Source organism: Schistocerca piceifrons, unplaced genomic scaffold (genome assembly GCF_021461385.2).
Source record: "Schistocerca piceifrons isolate TAMUIC-IGC-003096 unplaced genomic scaffold, iqSchPice1.1 HiC_scaffold_2116, whole genome shotgun sequence".
Classification (NCBI taxonomy): Eukaryota; Metazoa; Arthropoda; class Insecta; order Orthoptera; family Acrididae; genus Schistocerca; species Schistocerca piceifrons.
Window position 1 is genome coordinate 394319 of NW_025728027.1, and position 17954 is coordinate 412272.

General features: G+C 38.4%; 1 protein-coding gene across 1 annotated transcript; it reads right to left on the bottom strand.

Annotated features, from left to right (window-relative positions):
- Window positions 1-4420: 4420 nt before the first annotated feature.
- Window positions 4421-6333, bottom strand: LOC124742021 (piggyBac transposable element-derived protein 4-like; the record flags this gene model as incomplete). The annotated part of the gene is made up of 2 exons (XM_047248746.1): window positions 4421-6036; window positions 6140-6333. Coding segments are annotated over 2 exons (1810 nt in total), but the record flags the coding sequence as incomplete, so codon positions are not given.
- Window positions 6334-17954: the final 11621 nt, after the last annotated feature.

Genomic DNA, 17954 nt, shown 5'->3' on the forward strand with positions numbered 1-17954 from the left:
ATTAAATACATAAGACACAAGGCCGACTTAAGTATAAGATAACTGACTCTTCTTACTGTCTATGTTTGATCCATCTCTATGACACTAGTTATTGATTCCGATGCTCCACTTCAGGTTTACTGTATCCCTGTGACCGTCTTATTGACGATGAAACACAAAAATTGCATCGGAATTAAATACGAAAATCACAATGCCGACTCAAGTACAAGAAGTCTGGCTCTTCTTAGTGTCTATGTTTTGAGTTTTTCCTGTGACACCGGGTTTAGATTCCGATGCTTCGCTTCAGGTTTACTGTATACCTTGGACCTTCTTATTCACAACGAACACAGAAATTGCATCGGAATTAAATAGAAAATGCACAACGCTGACTTAAGTACAAGAAAACTCACTCTTTTTCCTGTCTATGTTTTGAACCATTCCTGTGACACTAGTTATGGATTTCGATGCTTCACTTCAGGTTTACCGTATCCCTCTGGACGTCTTATTGACGATGAAACACCGAAATTGCGTCGGAATTAAATACAAAAGGCACAATGCCGGCTCAGGTACAAGAAGTCTGGCTCTTCTTACTGTCTATGTTTTGAACTTTTACTGTGAGACCGGTTTTAGATTCCTATGCTTCACATAAGGTTTACTGTATCCCTTGGACCTTCTTAATGACGACGAAACAAAGATATTACATCGGAGTTAAATAGAAAAGGCACAATGCCGACATAAGTACAAGAAAAAAGACTCTCATTAACATCTATGATTTGAACCATTCCTGTGACACTAGTTATAGATTCCGATGCTTCACTTTAGGATTACTGTATCCAGCTGAGCTTCTTATTGACGATGAAGCACAGATATTGCATCGGAATTAAATACAAAAATCACAATGCCGACTTAAGTACAAGAAGACTGATTCTTCCTACTGTCTATGTTTTGAACCATTCCTGTGACACTAGTTATAGATTCCGATGCTTCACTTCATGTTTACTGTATCCCTCTGACCGTCTTATTGACGATGAAACACCGAAATTGCGTCGGAATTAAATACAAAAGGCACAATGCCGGCTCAGGTACAAGAAGTCTGGCTCTTCTTACTGTCTATGCTTTGAACCTTTCCTGTGAGACCGGTTTTAGATTCCGATGCTTCACTTCAGGTTTACAGTATCCCTTGGACCTTCTTATTGACGACGAAACACAGAAATTGCATCGGAATTACATAGAAAAGGAACAATGCCGACTTAAGTACAAGAAAAAAGACTTTCTGAATATCTATGTTTTGAACCATTCCTGTGACACAAGTTATAGATTCCGATGCTTCACTTCAGGTTTACTGTATCCAGCTGACCTTCTTATTGACGATGAAACACAGAAATTGCTTCGGAATTAAATACAAGTGGCACAATGCCGACTTAAGTACAAGAAGACTGACTCTTCTTACTGTCTACGTTTTGAACCATTCCTGTGACACTAGTTATAGATTCCGATGCATCACTTCAGGTTTACTGTATCCCTTGGACCTTCTTATTGTCGATGAAATACAGAAATTGAATCATAATTAATTACAAAAGGCACAATGCCGACTTTAGTACAAGAAGACTGACTCTTCCTACTGTCTATGTTTTGAACCATACCTGTGGCACTAGTAATTGACTCCGATGCTTCACTTCAGTTTTACTGTATTCCTCTGACCTTCTTATTGACGATGAAACACAGATATTGCGTCGGAATTAAATACAAAAGGCACAATGCCGACTGAAGTACAAGAAGACTGACTCTTCCAACTGTCTATGTTTAGAACCATTCCTGTGATACTTGTTTTAAATTCCGATGCTTCACTTCAGGTTTACTGTATCCCTCGGACCTCCTTTTTGACGATGAAACACAGAAATTGCATCTTACTTAAATACAAAAGCACAATGCCGACTTAAGTACAAGAAGACTGACTCTTCTTATTGTCTATGATTTGAATCATTCCTGTGACATTAGTTATAGATTTCGATGCTTCACTTCAGGTTTACTGTATCCCTCTGAGCTTCTTATTGACGATGAAACACAGAAATATCATCGGAATTAAATACAAAATGCACAATGCCGACTCAAGTACAAGAAGACTGGCTCTTCTTACTGCCTATGTTTTGAACCATTCCTGTGACACTAGTTATAGATTCCGATGCTTCACTTCAGGTTTACTGAATCCAGCTGACCTTCTTATTGACGATGAAACAAAGATATTGCATCGGAATTATATACAATAGGCACAATGCCGACATAGGAACAAGAAGACTGACTCTTCTTACTGTCTATGTTTTTGAACCATTCCTGTGACACTAATTATAGATTCCGATGCTTCACTTCAATATTACTGTATCCCTCTTACCTTCTTATTGACGATGAAACACAGAAATTGCATCGGAATTAAATACAAAAGGCACAATGCCGACTTAAGTTCAAGAAGACTGACTCTTCCTAGTGTCTAAGATTTGAACCATTCCTGTGACACTAGATTTAGATTTCGATGCTTCATTTCAGGTATACTGTATCCAGCTGACCTTCTTATTGATGATGAAGTACAGAAATTGCATCGGAGTTAAATACAGAAGGCACAATGCCGACTTTAGTACAAGAAGACTGACTCTTCTTACTGCTATGTTTTGAACCATTCCTGTGACGCTAGTTATGGATTCCGATGCTTCACTTGAGGTTTACTGTATCCCTCTGACCTTCTTATTGACGATCAAACACAGATATTTCATCGGAATTAAATGCAAAAGGCACAATGCCGACTCAAGGACAAGAAGACTGGTTCTTCTTACTGCCTATGTGTTGAACCATTCCTGTGAAACTAGTTATAGATTCCGATGCTTCACTTCAGGTTTACTGTATCCAGCTGACCTTCTTATTGACGATGAAACACAGAAATTGCATCGGAATTATATACAAAAGGCACAATGCCGACTTAGGTACAAGAAGACTGACTCTTCTTACTGTCTATGATTTGAACCATTCCTGTGACACTAGTTATAGATTACGATGCTTCACTTCAGTTTTACTGTATCCCTCTGACCATCTTATTGACGATGAAACACAGAAATTGCATCGGAATTAAATACAAAAGGCACCATCCCGACTTAAGTTCAAGAAGACTGACTCTTCCTTCAGTCTACGTTTTGAACCATTCCTGTGGCTCTAGTTTTAGATTGCGATGCTTCACTTCAGGTTTTTGTATCTCTCGGACCTCTTTATTGACGATGAAACACAGAAATTGCATCTTAACTAAATATAAAAGCCACAATGCAGACTTAAGTACAAGAAGACTGAATCTTCTTACTGTCTATGTTTTGAACCATTCCTGTGACACTAGTTATAGATTCCGATGCTTCACTTCAGGTTTACTGTATCCCTGTGACCTTCTTATTGACGATGAAACAAGAAATTGCTTCGGAATTATATACAGATGGCACAATGCCGACTTAAGTACAAGAAAACTGACTCTTCTTACTGTCTATGTTTTGAACCATTCCTGTGGCACTAGTTATAAATTACGATGCTTCACATTAGGTTTACTGTATGCCTCTGACCTTCTTATTGACGATAAAACACAGAAATTGCATCGGACTTAAATACAAAAGGCACAATGCCGACTTAAGTACAAGAAGACTGACTCTTCCTACTGTCTATGGTTTGAACCATTCCTGTATCACTAGTTACAGATTCCGATGCTTCACTTCAGGTTTGCTGTATCCCTCTGACCTTCTTATTGACGATGAAACACAGAAATTGCATCGGAATTAAATACAAAAGGCACAATGCCGACTCAAGTACAAGAAGACTGGCTCCTCTAACTGTCAATGTTTTAACCATTGATGTGACACTAGTTATAGATTCCGATGCTTCACTTCAGGTTTACTGTATCCCTCTGACCTTCTTATAAACGATGAAACACAGAAATTGCATCTTAATTAGTTACAAAAGGCACAATGCCGACTTAAGTACAAGATGACTGACTCTTCTTACTGTCTATGGTTTGAACCATTCCTGTGACACTAGTTATAGAATCAAATGCTGCACTTCTGGTATACTGTATCCAGCTGACTTTCTTATCACTCTCTGTACCAGGCCTATTTTATGCACCCGTCCCTAGAAACCGGGCAATTTTACCAATATTAAAAAAATTACTGCATCAAATCTACTGTTTGGATTGTGGCAAATTTGGTACCATCTTGAAGCTGCACATTTCTACTTTAATTCTGAGTGAAAGAAACTACTTTACAATGCACAGCTTTAAGGTACAGTTATAGAAATCACTTAGATGTTTTAAGAATTTAGAAAAAGTCATACGAATAAGGGAATACAATTGTGATTTATTTTTAACCAAAATTGTGGCACTACATTACATGTTTCTGATAGTATACAGTATTACATATAAATTTCACACAGAATCATATTGTTTTTTAGTGTGGAAAATTTTAAAGCAAGGTTCCAGGCAGAGTGCAACGCCACACTGTTCACATTCGTATCGTGTCTCTTTGCGAGAAGCCTTGCCACTCTGTTTCTTGCTCCTGGAACTGCACACGTGACACACACGAGCAGCATACTTCTTAGTAGTTGCAGGTATGTGCTGCAAAAAATGTCTCTTTGTTAGCCGACCTACAGTTCCTTCATTTCTTGGAATGAATTCAAGTGTGTCGTCTTCAACAAGCTGAACTGCAAGCACTGTTATAAAGTCTGTTATTGTAATTTTCTTCCTGTGCACTGCATTGTACAGCCAAAATGCATTTGATACTCCCATAAGCAGCAAATGGAAATATAATTTTCGCCACCATTTCACAGTTCTGTGCTGGAACGGATTGTACTGCAGGCGTTGGTCTCCAATATCCACTCCAATTTTATTGAGGTTGTAATCAAGTACCTGAAGTGGTTTCAATACTACAGACCCATTTCTCTTAGTATGCGTACCAAATGTTGCTTGATGCCTTGTAGACAATGTATACACATCTCTCTTATCTTTCCACTTCATTGCCAATACATTATCTTTACGCCGAAAAGACATTTCGCCCTTTTTCAGCGTAGCAGATACTAAATCTTTAGGCAATCCTTTCCTGGATTTGTTCACAGTACCAACAGCTCCAGTGCCTTTCTCTGCCAGTTGCTGAAATAGCTCTGGACTGGAATAAAATCGATCTAAATACACAGTGTGGCCTTTGTTCAGCAAGCTGCTGTCAGACAACAATCGCAAAATAACCGCAGACGAAGAATTGTCAACAATATGCTTACCAGCATAAACTTCAAAATTTACAACATAGCCACTACTGGCTTCAGCAACAGCATATACTTTCAGTCCATACTTATGAGGCTTATTTTGCATGTAAACACGGAAACTCACACGACCTCGAAATGGGCAAATTCCTTCATCAATTGTCACTTTTTCTGAGGGACGATATGCCTGGATACATCGCTCCTTCAAATTATTATAATATGGCAAAACTTTGTAAAGTGGATGAAATCCATCTTCGCCTGGTTTTTTCTGATTTGAATTGTCAACAAGATGCAAGCATGACAGTATCTGAGTGAAACGCAAACGGCTCATGACATGGGGACAAAAGTTACAACTAAGAACAGGATTAGTGCTCCAATGGTCCGCAATTTTGGGCTTTTTCGAAACACACATGTGGAAAATAATACCCAAGAAACGCCTCATCTCACTTATAGTCACTGGCTTCCACGAACTCAAAACTGAATGGGGCTTCAGATTATTTCCTCTTCTTTTCTTCTGTATTGTCTGTGATGCATACAAATTTGTCTGTCTCTTGAGTTCATTTACGTCACTGTCAGTAAGGAACACTTTACTGCAATCCAGTACAGAACTCGACTCATCAATATCCACTAGTATCTGCCTGGGTGTCGTGTTGACAGGCAGAGGTCGGTAGGTGTCAACTGCAGTCCACTCACTGTCTTTCGGATACGGCACAGCTGCTGGATTTGAAGCAACACCTTCAACATCATTCTCGTCTTCATCTGAAGACAAACTGTCATCAATCTCGTCTTCTAAAAAGAATATCACATTATGTGTAACTACATACATCGTTTACACATGTTCAACAGATATGTGCGTACTGCACAATTACGTGGAAAATTCGGAAATACGTACCTTCAAACACACCATTGCATTCAGAATCGTCTGAATCACTCTCTACATTATCCAGAGTGTCGCTATGATTGATCAAATCCGCAATTTCTGCGTCTGATAAACCGCGCCGAAACATGATGACAAACAACTGAATGATATACAGACTGAGAACGCAAAGATAAGTTTTAACATGAATTACAGCGCTGCCGTGACATCTATGGACGCATTTTGTTAATAAACATCTGAAAAACGTATAGCGCTGGCCAAACCCGTAGAAATAACGTTGCAGTGTTTTGAATGAAATTAAATGTAGCGGCCCGTAAATTTTACGGGCTTGGTGATTTTCGCGCGATCCCAGGCCCGTAAATTTTACGGGCTTGGCGCTTAGAGTGTTATTGATGATGAAGCACAGAAATTGCATCGGAGTTAATTACAAAAGGCACAATGCCGACTCAAGTACAAGAAGGCCGGCTCTTCTTACTGTCTATGATTTAAACATTTCCTGTGAGACCGGTTTTAGATTCCGATGCTTCACTTCAGGTTTACTGTATCCCTCTGACCTTCTTATTGAAGACGAAACACAGAAATTGCATCGGAATTAAATAGAAAAAGCACAATGCCGACTTAAGTACAAGAAGACTGGCTCTTCTTACTGTCTATGTTTTGAACCATTCCTATGCCACTAGTTATAGAATTCTGATGCTTCAGTTCAGTTTTACTGTTTCCCTGTGACTGTCTTATTGACGATGAAACACAGAAATTGCATGGGAATTAAATAAGAAAATCACAATGCCGGCTCAAGTACAAGATATCTGGCTCTTTTTTCTGTCTATGTTTGAACTTTTCCTGTGACACCGGTTTTAGATTCCGATGCCTCACATCAGGTATACTGTATTGCTTGGACCTTCTTATTGACGAGGAAACACAGAAATTGCATCGGAATTACATAGAAAAGGAACAATGCCGACTTAAGTACAAGAAAAAAGACTCTTCTTAATATCTATGTTTTGAACCATTCCTGTGACACTAGTTATAGATTCCGATGCTTCACTTCAGGTTTACTGTAATCAGTTGACCTTCTTATTGACGATGAAACACAGAAATTGCATCGGAATTAAATACAAATGGCACAATGCAGTCTTAAGTACAAGGAGACTGACTCTTCTTACTGTCTATGTTTTGAACCATTCCTGCGACACTAGTTATAGATTCCGATGCTTCACTTCAGGTTTACTGTATCCCTCTGACCTTCTTTTTGACGATGAAAAACAGAAGTTGCATCTGAAGTAAATACAAAAGGCACAATGCCGACTCAAGTACAAGAAGACTGGCCCTTCTTACTGTCTATGTTTTGAACCTTTCCTGTGACACTAGTTATATATTCCGATGCTTCACTTCAGATTTACTGTATCCCTCTGACCTTCTTATTGACGATGAAACACAAAAAATGCATCGGATTTAAATACAAAAGGCACAATGCCGACTTAAGTATAAGAAAACAGACTCTTCTTACTGTCTATGCTTTGAACCATTCCTGTGACACTAGTTATAGATTCCGATGCTTCACTTCAGGTTTACTGTATCCCTCTGACCGTCTTATTGACGATGAAACACAGAAATTGCATCGGAATTAAATACAAAAAGCACAATGCCGGCTCAGGTAGAAGAAGTCTGGCTCTTCTTACTGTCTATGATTTGAACCTTTCCTCTGAGACCGGTTTAAGATTCCTATGCTTCACATAAGGTTTACTGTATTCCTTGGCCCTTCTTATTGACGACGAAACACAGATATTACATCGGAATTAAATAGAAAAGGCACAATGCCGACTTAAGTACAAGAAAAAAAGACTCTTATTAACTTCTATGTTTTGAACCATTCCTGTGACACTAGTTATAGATTCCGATGCTTCACTTCAGGTTTACTGTATCCAGCTGAGCTTCTTATTGACGATGAAGCACAGATATTGCATCGGAATTAAATATAAATCACAATGCCAATTTAAGTACAAGAAGACTGACTCTTCCTGCTGTCTATGTTTTGAACCATTCCTGTGACACTAGTTATAGATTCCGATGCTTCACTTCATGTTTACTGTATCCCTCTGACCGTCATATTGACGATGAAACACAGAAATTGCATCGGAATTAAATACAAAAGGCACAATGCCGACTTAGGTAGAAGAAGTCTGGCTCTTCTTACTGTCTATGTTTTGAACCTCTCCTGTGAGGCCGGTTTTAGATTGCGATGCTTCATTTCAGGTGTACTGTATCCCTTGGACCTTCTTATTGACGACGAAACACAGAAATTGCATCGGAATTACATAGAAAAGGAACAATGCCGACTTAAGTACAAGAAAAAAGACTCTTCTTAATATCTATGTTTTGAACCATTCCTGTGACATTAGTTATAGATTCCGATGCTTCACTTCAGGTTTACTGTATCCAGCTGACCTTCTTATTGACGATGAAACACAGAAATTACTTCGGAATTAAATACAAAAGGCACAATGCAGACTTAAGTACAAGAAGACTGACCCTTCTTACTGTCTATGTTTTGATACATTCCTTTGACACTAGTTATAGTTTCCGATGCTTCACTTCAGTTTTACTGTATCCCTCTGACCTTCTTATTGACGATGAAACACAGAAATTGCATCGGAATTAAATACAAATGGCACAATGCCGACTCAATTACTAGAAGACTGACTCTTCTTACTGTCTATATTTTGAACCATTCCTGTGACACTAGTTATAGATTCCGATGCATCACTTCAGGTTTACTGTATGCCTCTGACCTTCTTATTGACGATGAAACACAGAAAATGCATCGGAATTAAATACAAAAGGCACAATGATGACTTAAGTACAAGAAAACTGACTCTTCTTACTGTCTATGTTTGAACCATTCCTGAGACACTAGTTATAGATTCCGATGCTTCACTTCAGGTTTACTGTATCCCTCTGACCTCCTTATTGACGATGAAACACAGAAATTGCATCGGAATTAAATACAAAAGGCACAATGCCGTCTTAAGTACAAGAAAACTGACTCTTCTTACTGTCTATGTTTTGAACCATTCCTGTGACACTAGTTATAGATTCCGATGCTTTACTTCAGGTATACTGTATCCCTCTGACCTTCTTATTGACGATGAAACACAGAAGTTGCATCTGAATTAAAAACTTAAGGCACAATGCCGACTCAAGTACAAGAAGACTGGCTCTTCTTACTGTCTATGATTTGAACCTTTCCTGTGACACTAGTTATAGTTTCGGATGTTTCACTTCAGATTTACTGTATCCCTCTGACCTTCTTATTGACGATGAAACACAGAAAATGCATCGGAATTAAATACAAATGGCACAATGCCGACTTAAGTATACGAAAACAGACTCTTCTTACTGTCTATGTTTGAACCATTCCTGTGACAGTAGTTATAGATTACGATGCTTCACTTCAGGTTTACTGTATCCCTCTGACCTCCTTATTGACGATGAAACATAGAATTTGCGTCGGAATTAAATACAAAAGGCACAATGCCGACTCAAGTACAAGAAGACTGGCTCTTCTTTCTGTCTATGTTTTGGACTTTTCCTGTGACACTGGTTTTAAATTGCGATGCTTCACTTCAGGTATACTGTATTGCTTGGACCTTCTTATTGACGATGAACACAGAAATTGTATCGGAATTAAATAGAAAATGTAAAAGACCGACTTAAGTACAAGAAAACTCTCTCTTTTTCCTGTCTATGTTTGAACCATTCCTGTGACACTAGTTATAGATTCCGATGCTTCACTTCAGGTTTACTGTATCCAGCTGAGCTTCTTATTGACGATGAAGCACAGATATTGCATCGGAATTAAATACAAAAATCACAATGCCGACTTAAGTACAAGAACTGACTCTTCCTACTGTCTATGTTTTGAACCATACCTGTGACACTAGTTATAGATTCCGACGCATCACTTCAGGTTTACTGTATCCCTCTGACCTTATTGACGATTAAACACAGAAAATGCATCGGAATTAAATACAAAAGGCACATTTAAGACATAAGTGCAAGTAAACTGACTCTTCTTACTGTCTGTGTTTGAACCATTCCTGAGACACTAGTTATAGATTTCGATGCTTCACTTTAGGTTTACTGTATCCCTCTGACCTCCTTATTGACGATGAAACACAGGATTTGCATCGGAATTAAATACAAAAGACACAATGCCGTCTTAAGTACAAGAAAACTGACACTTCTTACTGTTTATGTTTTGACCATTCCTGGGAAACTGGTTATAGATTACGATGCTTCACTTCAGGTTTACTGTATCCAGCTGAGCTTCTTATTGACGATGAAGCACAGATATTGCATCGGAATTAAATACAAAAATCACAATGCCGACTTAAGTACAAGAACTGACTCTTCCTACTGTCTATGTTTTGAACCATACCTGTGACACTAGTTATAGATTCCGATGCATCACTTCAGGTTTACTGTATCCCTCTGACCTTATTGACGATTAAACACAGAAAATGCATCGGAATTAAATACAAAAGGCACATTTATGACATAAGTGCAAGTAAACTGACTCTTCTTACTGTCTATGTTTGAACCATTCCTGAGACACTAGTTATCGATTCCGATTCTTCACTTCAGGTTTACTATATCCCTCTGACCGTCTTATTGACGATGAAACACAAAAATAACATCGGAATTAAATAGAAAACGCACAATGCCGACTTAAGTACAAGAAAAAAGACTCTTATTAACATCTATGTTTTGGGCCATTCCTGTGACACTAGTTATACATTCCGTTGCTTCACTTCAGGTTTACTGTATCCAGCTTACCTTCATATTGACGATGAAACACAGAAATTGCATCGGAACCAAATACAAAAGGCACAATGCCGACTCATGTACAAGATGACTGACTCTTCTTACTGTCTATGTTTTGAACCATTCCTGTGACACTATTTATAGATTCCGATGCTTCACTTCAGGTTTACTGTATCTCTTGGACCTTCTTAGTGACGCCGAAACACAGAAATTGCATCGGAATTAAATAGAAAAGGCACAATGCCGACTCAAGTACAATAAGAGTGCCTCTTCTTACTGTCTATGTTATGAACCATTCCTGTGACACTAGTTATAGATTCCGATGCTTCACTTCAGGTTTACTGTATCCATCTGACCTACTTATTGACGATGAAACACAGAAATTGCATCGGAATTAAATAGAGAAGGAACAATGCCGACTTAAGTACAAGAAAGAAGACTCTTCTTAATATCTATGTTTTGAACCATTCCTGTGACACTAGTTATAGATTCCGTAGTTTCACTTCATGTTTACTGTATCCCCCTGACCTTCTTATTGACGATGAAACACAGAAATTACATCGGAATTAAATACAAAAGGCACAATGCAGACTTAAGTACAAGAAGACTGACTCTTGTTACTGTCTATGTTTTGAAACATTCCTGTGACACTAGTTACAGTTTCCGATGCTTCACTTCAGTTTTACTGTATCCCGCTGACCTTCGTCTTGACGATGAAACACAGAAATTGCATCGGAATTAAATACAAAAGGCACAATGCCGACTTAAGTACAAGAAAACTGACTCTTCTTACTGTCTATGTTTTGAACCATTCCAGTGACACTAGTTATAGATTCCGATGCTTCACTTCAGGTTTACTGTATCCCTGTGTCCTTTTTATTGACGATGAAACACAGAAATTGCATCGGAATTAAATACAAAAGGCACAATTCCGACTTAAGTACAAGAAAACTGACTCTTCTTACTGTCTATGTTTTGAACCATTCCTGTGACACTAGTTATAGATTCTGATGCTTCACTTCAGGATTACTGTATCCCTCTGACCTTCTTATTGACGACGAAACACAGATATTGCATCGGAATTAAATACAAAAGGCACAATGGCGACTAAATTACAAGAAGACTGACTCTTCTTGCTGTAGAAAGTGTGAACCTTTCATGTGTGACGGGTTTTAGATTCCGGTGCTTCACTTCAGGTTTACTGTATCCCTCTGACCTTCTTATTGACGATGAAACACAGAAATTGCATCGGAATTAAATACATAAGACACAATGCCGACTTAAGTACAAGAAAACTGACTCTTCTTACTGTCTATGTTTGAACCATTCCTAGGACACTAGTTATAGATTCCGATGCTTCACTTCAGGTTTATTGTATCCCTCTGACATTCTTATTGACGATGAAACACAGAAAATGCATCGGAATTAAATACGAAAATCACAATGCCGACTCAAGTACAAGAAGTCTGGCTCTCCTTACTGTCCATGTTTTGAACTTTTCCTGTGACACCGGGTTTAGATTCCGATGCTTCACTTCAGGTTTACTGTATTCCTTGGACCTTCGTATTGACGATGAACACAGAAATTGCATCGGAATTAAATAGAAAATGCACAACGCCGTCTTAAGTACAAGAAAACTCACTCTTTTTCCTGTCTATGTTTTGAACCATTCCTGTGACACTAGTTATAGATTCCGATGCTTCACTACAGGTTTTCTGTATCCAGCTGACCTTCTTATTGACGATAAAAGACAGAAATTGCATCGGAGTTAAATACAAAAATCACAATGCCGACTTAAGTACAAGAAGACTGACTTTTCCTACTGTCTATGTTTTGAACCATTCCTGTGACACTAGTTATAGATTCCGATGCTTCGCTTCAGGTTTTCTGTATCCCTCTGACCGTCTTATTGCCGATGAAACACAGAAATTGCATCGGAATTAAATACAAAAGGCACAATGCCGACTCAGGTACAAGAAGTCTGGCTCTTCTTACTGTCTATCTTTTGAACCTTTCCTGTGAGTCCGGTTTTAGAATCCGATGATTCACTTCAGGTTTACTGTATTCCTTGGACCTTCTTATTAAAGACGAAACACAGAAATTGCGTCGGAATTAAATAGAAAAGGAACAATGACGACTTAAGTACAAGAAAAAAGACTCTTCTTAATATCTATGTTATGAACCATTCCTGTGACACTAGTTATAGATTCCGATGCTTCACTTCAGGTTTACTGTATCCAGCTGATGTTCGTATTGACGATGAAACACAGAAATTCCATCAGAATTAAATACAAAAGGCACAATGCAGACTTAAGTACAGGAAGACTGACTCTTCTTACTGTCATTCCTGTGACACTAGTTATAGATTCCGATGCATCACTTCAGATTTACTGTATCCCTCTGACCTTTTTATTGACGATGAAACACAGAAATTCCATCAGAATTAAATACAAAAGGCACAATGCAGACTTAAGTACAAGAAGACTGACTCTTCTTACTGTCTATGTTTTGAACCATTCCTGTGACACTAGTTATAGATTCCGATGCATCACTTCAGGTTTACTGTATCCCTCTGACCTTATTGACGATTAAACACAGAAAATGCATCGGAATTAAATACAAAAGGCACATTTATGACATAAGTGCACGTAAACTGACTCTTCTTACTGTCTATGTTTGAACCATTCCTGAGACACTAGTTATAGATTCCGATTCTTCACTTCAGGTTTACTATATCCCTCTGACCGTCTTATTGACGATGAAACACAAAAATAACATCGGAATTAAATAGAAAACGCACAATGCCGACTTAAGTACAAGGAAAAAGACTCTTATTAACATCTATGTTTTGGGCCATTCCTGTGACACTAGTTATACATTCCGCTGCTTCACTTCAGGTTTACTGTATCCAGCTTACCTTCATATTGACGATGAAACACAGAAATTGCATCGGAACCAAATACAAAAGGCACAATGCCGACTCATGTACAAGATGACTGACTCTTCTTACTGTCTATGTTTTGAACCATTCCTGTGACACTATTTATAGATTCCGATGCTTCACTTCAGGTTTACTGTATCTCTTGGACCTTCTTAGTGACGCCGAAACACAGAAATTGCATCGGAATTAAATAGAAAAGGCACAATGCCGACTCAAGTACAATAAGAGTGCCTCTTCTTACTGTCTATGTTATGAACCATTCCTGTGACACTAGTTATAGATTCCGATGCTTCACTTCAGGTTTACTGTATCCATCTGACCTACTTATTGACGATGAAACACAGAAATTGCATCGGAATTAAATACAAAAGGCACAATGCCGTCTTAAGTACAAGAAAACTGACTCTTCTTACTGTCTATGTTTTGTACCATTCTTGTGACACTAGTTATCGATTCCGATGCTTCACTTCAGGTTTACTGTATCCCTCTGACCTTCTTATTGACGATGAAACACAGAAATTGCATCAGAATTAAATACAAAAATCACAATGCCGACTTAAGTACAAGAAGACTGACTCTTACTACTGTCTATGTTTTGAACCATTCCTGTGACACAAGTTATAGATTCCGATGCTTCACTTCAGGTTTACTGGATCCTTCTGACCGTCTTATTGACGATGAAACACCGAAATTACATCGGAGTTAAATACAAAAGGCACTATGCCGTCTCAGGTACAAGAAGTCTGGCTCTTCTTACTGTCTATGCTTTGATCCTTTCCTGTGAGACCGGTTTTAGATTCCGATGCTTCACTTCAGGTTTACTGTATCCCTTGGACCTTCTTATTGACGACGAAACACAGAAATTGCATCGGAATTAAATAGAGAAGGAACAATGCCGACTTAAGTACAAGAAAGAAGACACTTCTTAATATCTATGTTATGAACCATTCCTGTGACACTAGTTATAGATTCCGTAGTTTCACTTCATGTTTACTGTATCCCCCTGACCTTCTTATTGACGATGAAACACAGAAATTACATCGGAATTAAATACAAAAGGCACAATGCAGACTTAAGTACAAGAAGACTGACTCTTGTTACTGTCTATGTTTTGAAACATTCCTGTGACACTAGTTACAGTTTCCGATGCTTCACTTCAGTTTTACTGTATCCCGCTGACCTTCGTCTTGACGATGAAACACAGAAATTGCATCGGAATTAAATACAAAAGGCACAATGCCGACTCAAGTACTAGAAGACTGACTCTTCTACTGACTATGTTTTGAACCTTTCCTGTGAGACCGGTTTTGGATTTCGATGCTTCACTTCAGGATTACTGTATCCCTTGGACTTTCTTACTGACGCCGAAACACAGAAATTGCATCGGAATTAAATAGAAAAGGCACAATGCCGACTTAAGTACAAGAAAACTGACTCTTCTTACTGTCTATGTTTTGAACCATTCCAGTGACACTAGTTATAGATTCCGATGCTTCACTTCAGGTTTACTGTATCCCTGTGTCCTTTTTATTGACGATGAAACACAGAAATTGCATCGGAATTAAATACAAAAGGCACAATTCCGACTTAAGTACAAGAAAACTGACTCTTCTTACTGTCTACGTTTTGAACCATTCCTGTGACACTAGTTATAGATTCCGATGCTTCACTTCAGGATTACTGTATCCCTCTGACCTTCTTATTGACGACGAAACACAGATATTGCATCGGAATTAAATACAAAAGGCACAATGGCGACTAAATTACAAGAAGACTGACTCTTCTTGCTGTAGAAAGTGTGAACCTTTCATGTGTGACGGGTTTTAGATTCCGGTGCTTCACTTCAGGTTTACTGTATCCCTCTGACCTTCTTATTGACGATGAAACACAGAAATTGCATCGGAATTAAATACATAAGACACAATGCCGACTTAAGTACAAGAAAACTGACTCTTCTTACTGTCTATGTTTGAACCATTCCTAGGACACTACTTATAGATTCCGATGCTTCACTTCAGGTTTATTGTATCCCTCTGACATTCTTATTGACGATGAAACACAGAAAATGCATCGGAATTAAATACGAAAATCACAATGCCGACTCAAGTACAAGAAGTCTGGCTCTCCTTACTGTCCATGTTTTGAACTTTTCCTGTGACACCGGGTTTAGATTCCGATGCTTCACTTCAGGTTTACTGTATTCCTTGGACCTTCGTATTGACGATGAACACAGAAATTGCATCGGAATTAAATAGAAAATGCACAACGCCGTCTTAAGTACAAGAAAACTCACTCTTTTTCCTGTCTATGTTTTGAACCATTCCTGTGACACTAGTTATAGATTCCGATGCTTCACTACAGGTTTTCTGTATCCAGCTGACCTTCTTATTGACGATAAAAGACAGAAATTGCATCGGAGTTAAATACAAAAATCACAATACCGACTTAAGTACAAGAAGACTGACTTTTCCTACTGTCTATGTTTTGAACCATTCCTGTGACACTAGTTATAGATTCCGATGCTTCGCTTCAGGTTTTCTGTATCCCTCTGACCGTCTTATTGCCGATGAAACACAGAAATTGCATCGGAATTAAATACAAAAGGCACAATGCCGACTCAGGTACAAGAAGTCTGGCTCTTCTTACTGTCTATCATTTGAACCTTTCCTGTGAGTCCGGTTTTAGAATCCGATGATTCACTTCAGGTTTACTGTATTCCTTGGACCTTCTTATTGACGACGAAACACAGAAATTGCGTCGGAATTAAATAGAAAAGGAACAATGAAGACTTAAGTACAAGAAAAAAGACTCTTCTTAATATCTATGTTATGAACCATTCCTGTGACACTAGTTATAGATTCCGATGCTTCACTTCAGGTTTACTGTATCCAGCTGATGTTCGTATTGACGATGAAACACAGAAATTCCATCAGAATTAAATACAAAAGGCACAATGCAGACTTAAGTACAGGAAGACTGACTCTTCTTACTGTCATTCCTGTGACACTAGTTATAGATTCCGATGCATCACTTCAGATTTACTGTATCCATCTGACCTTTTTCTTGACGATGAAACACAGAAATTCCATCAGAATTAAATACAAAAGGCACAATGCAGACTTAAGTACAAGAAGACTGACTCTTCTTACTGTCTATGTTTTGAACCATTCCTGTGACACTAGTTATAGATTCCGATGCATCACTTCAGATTTACTGTATCCCTCTGACCTTCTTATTGACGATGAAACACAGAAAATGCATCGGAATTAAATACAAAAGGCACAATGATGACTTATGTACAAGAAAACTGACTCTTCTTACTGCTATGTTTGAACCATTCCTGAGACACTAGTTACAGATTCTGATGCTTCACTTCAGGTTTACTGTATCCCTCTGACCACCTTATTGACGATGAAACACAGAAATTGCATCGGATTTAAATGCAAAATGCACAATGCCGACTTAAGTACAAGAAAACTGACTCTTCTTACTGTCTATGTTTTGAACCATTCCAGTGACACTAGTTATAAATTGAGATGCATCATTCCAGGTTTACTATATCCCTCTGACCTTCTTAATGACGATGAGACACAGAAATTGCATCGGTATTAAATACAAAAGGCACAATTCCGGCTTAAGTACAAGAAAACTGACTCTTCTTTCTGTTTATGTTTTGAACCATTCCTGTGACACTAGTTATAGATTCCGATGCTTCACTTCAGGTTTACTGTATCCCTGTGTCCTTCTTATTGACGATGAAACACAGAAATTGCATCGGAATTAAATACAAAAGGCACAATGCCGACTTAAGTACAAGAAAACTGACTCTTCTTACTGTCTATGTTTTGAACCATTCCTGTGACACTAGTTATAGATTCCGATGCTTCCCGTCAGGTTTACTGTATCCCTCTGACCTTCTTATTGACGATGAAACACAGAGATTGCATCGGAATTAAATACAAAAGGCACAATGCCGACTTAAGTACAAGAAAACGGACTCCTCTTACTGTCTATGTTTTGAACCATTCCAGTGACACTAGTTATAAATTGAGATGCATCACTTCA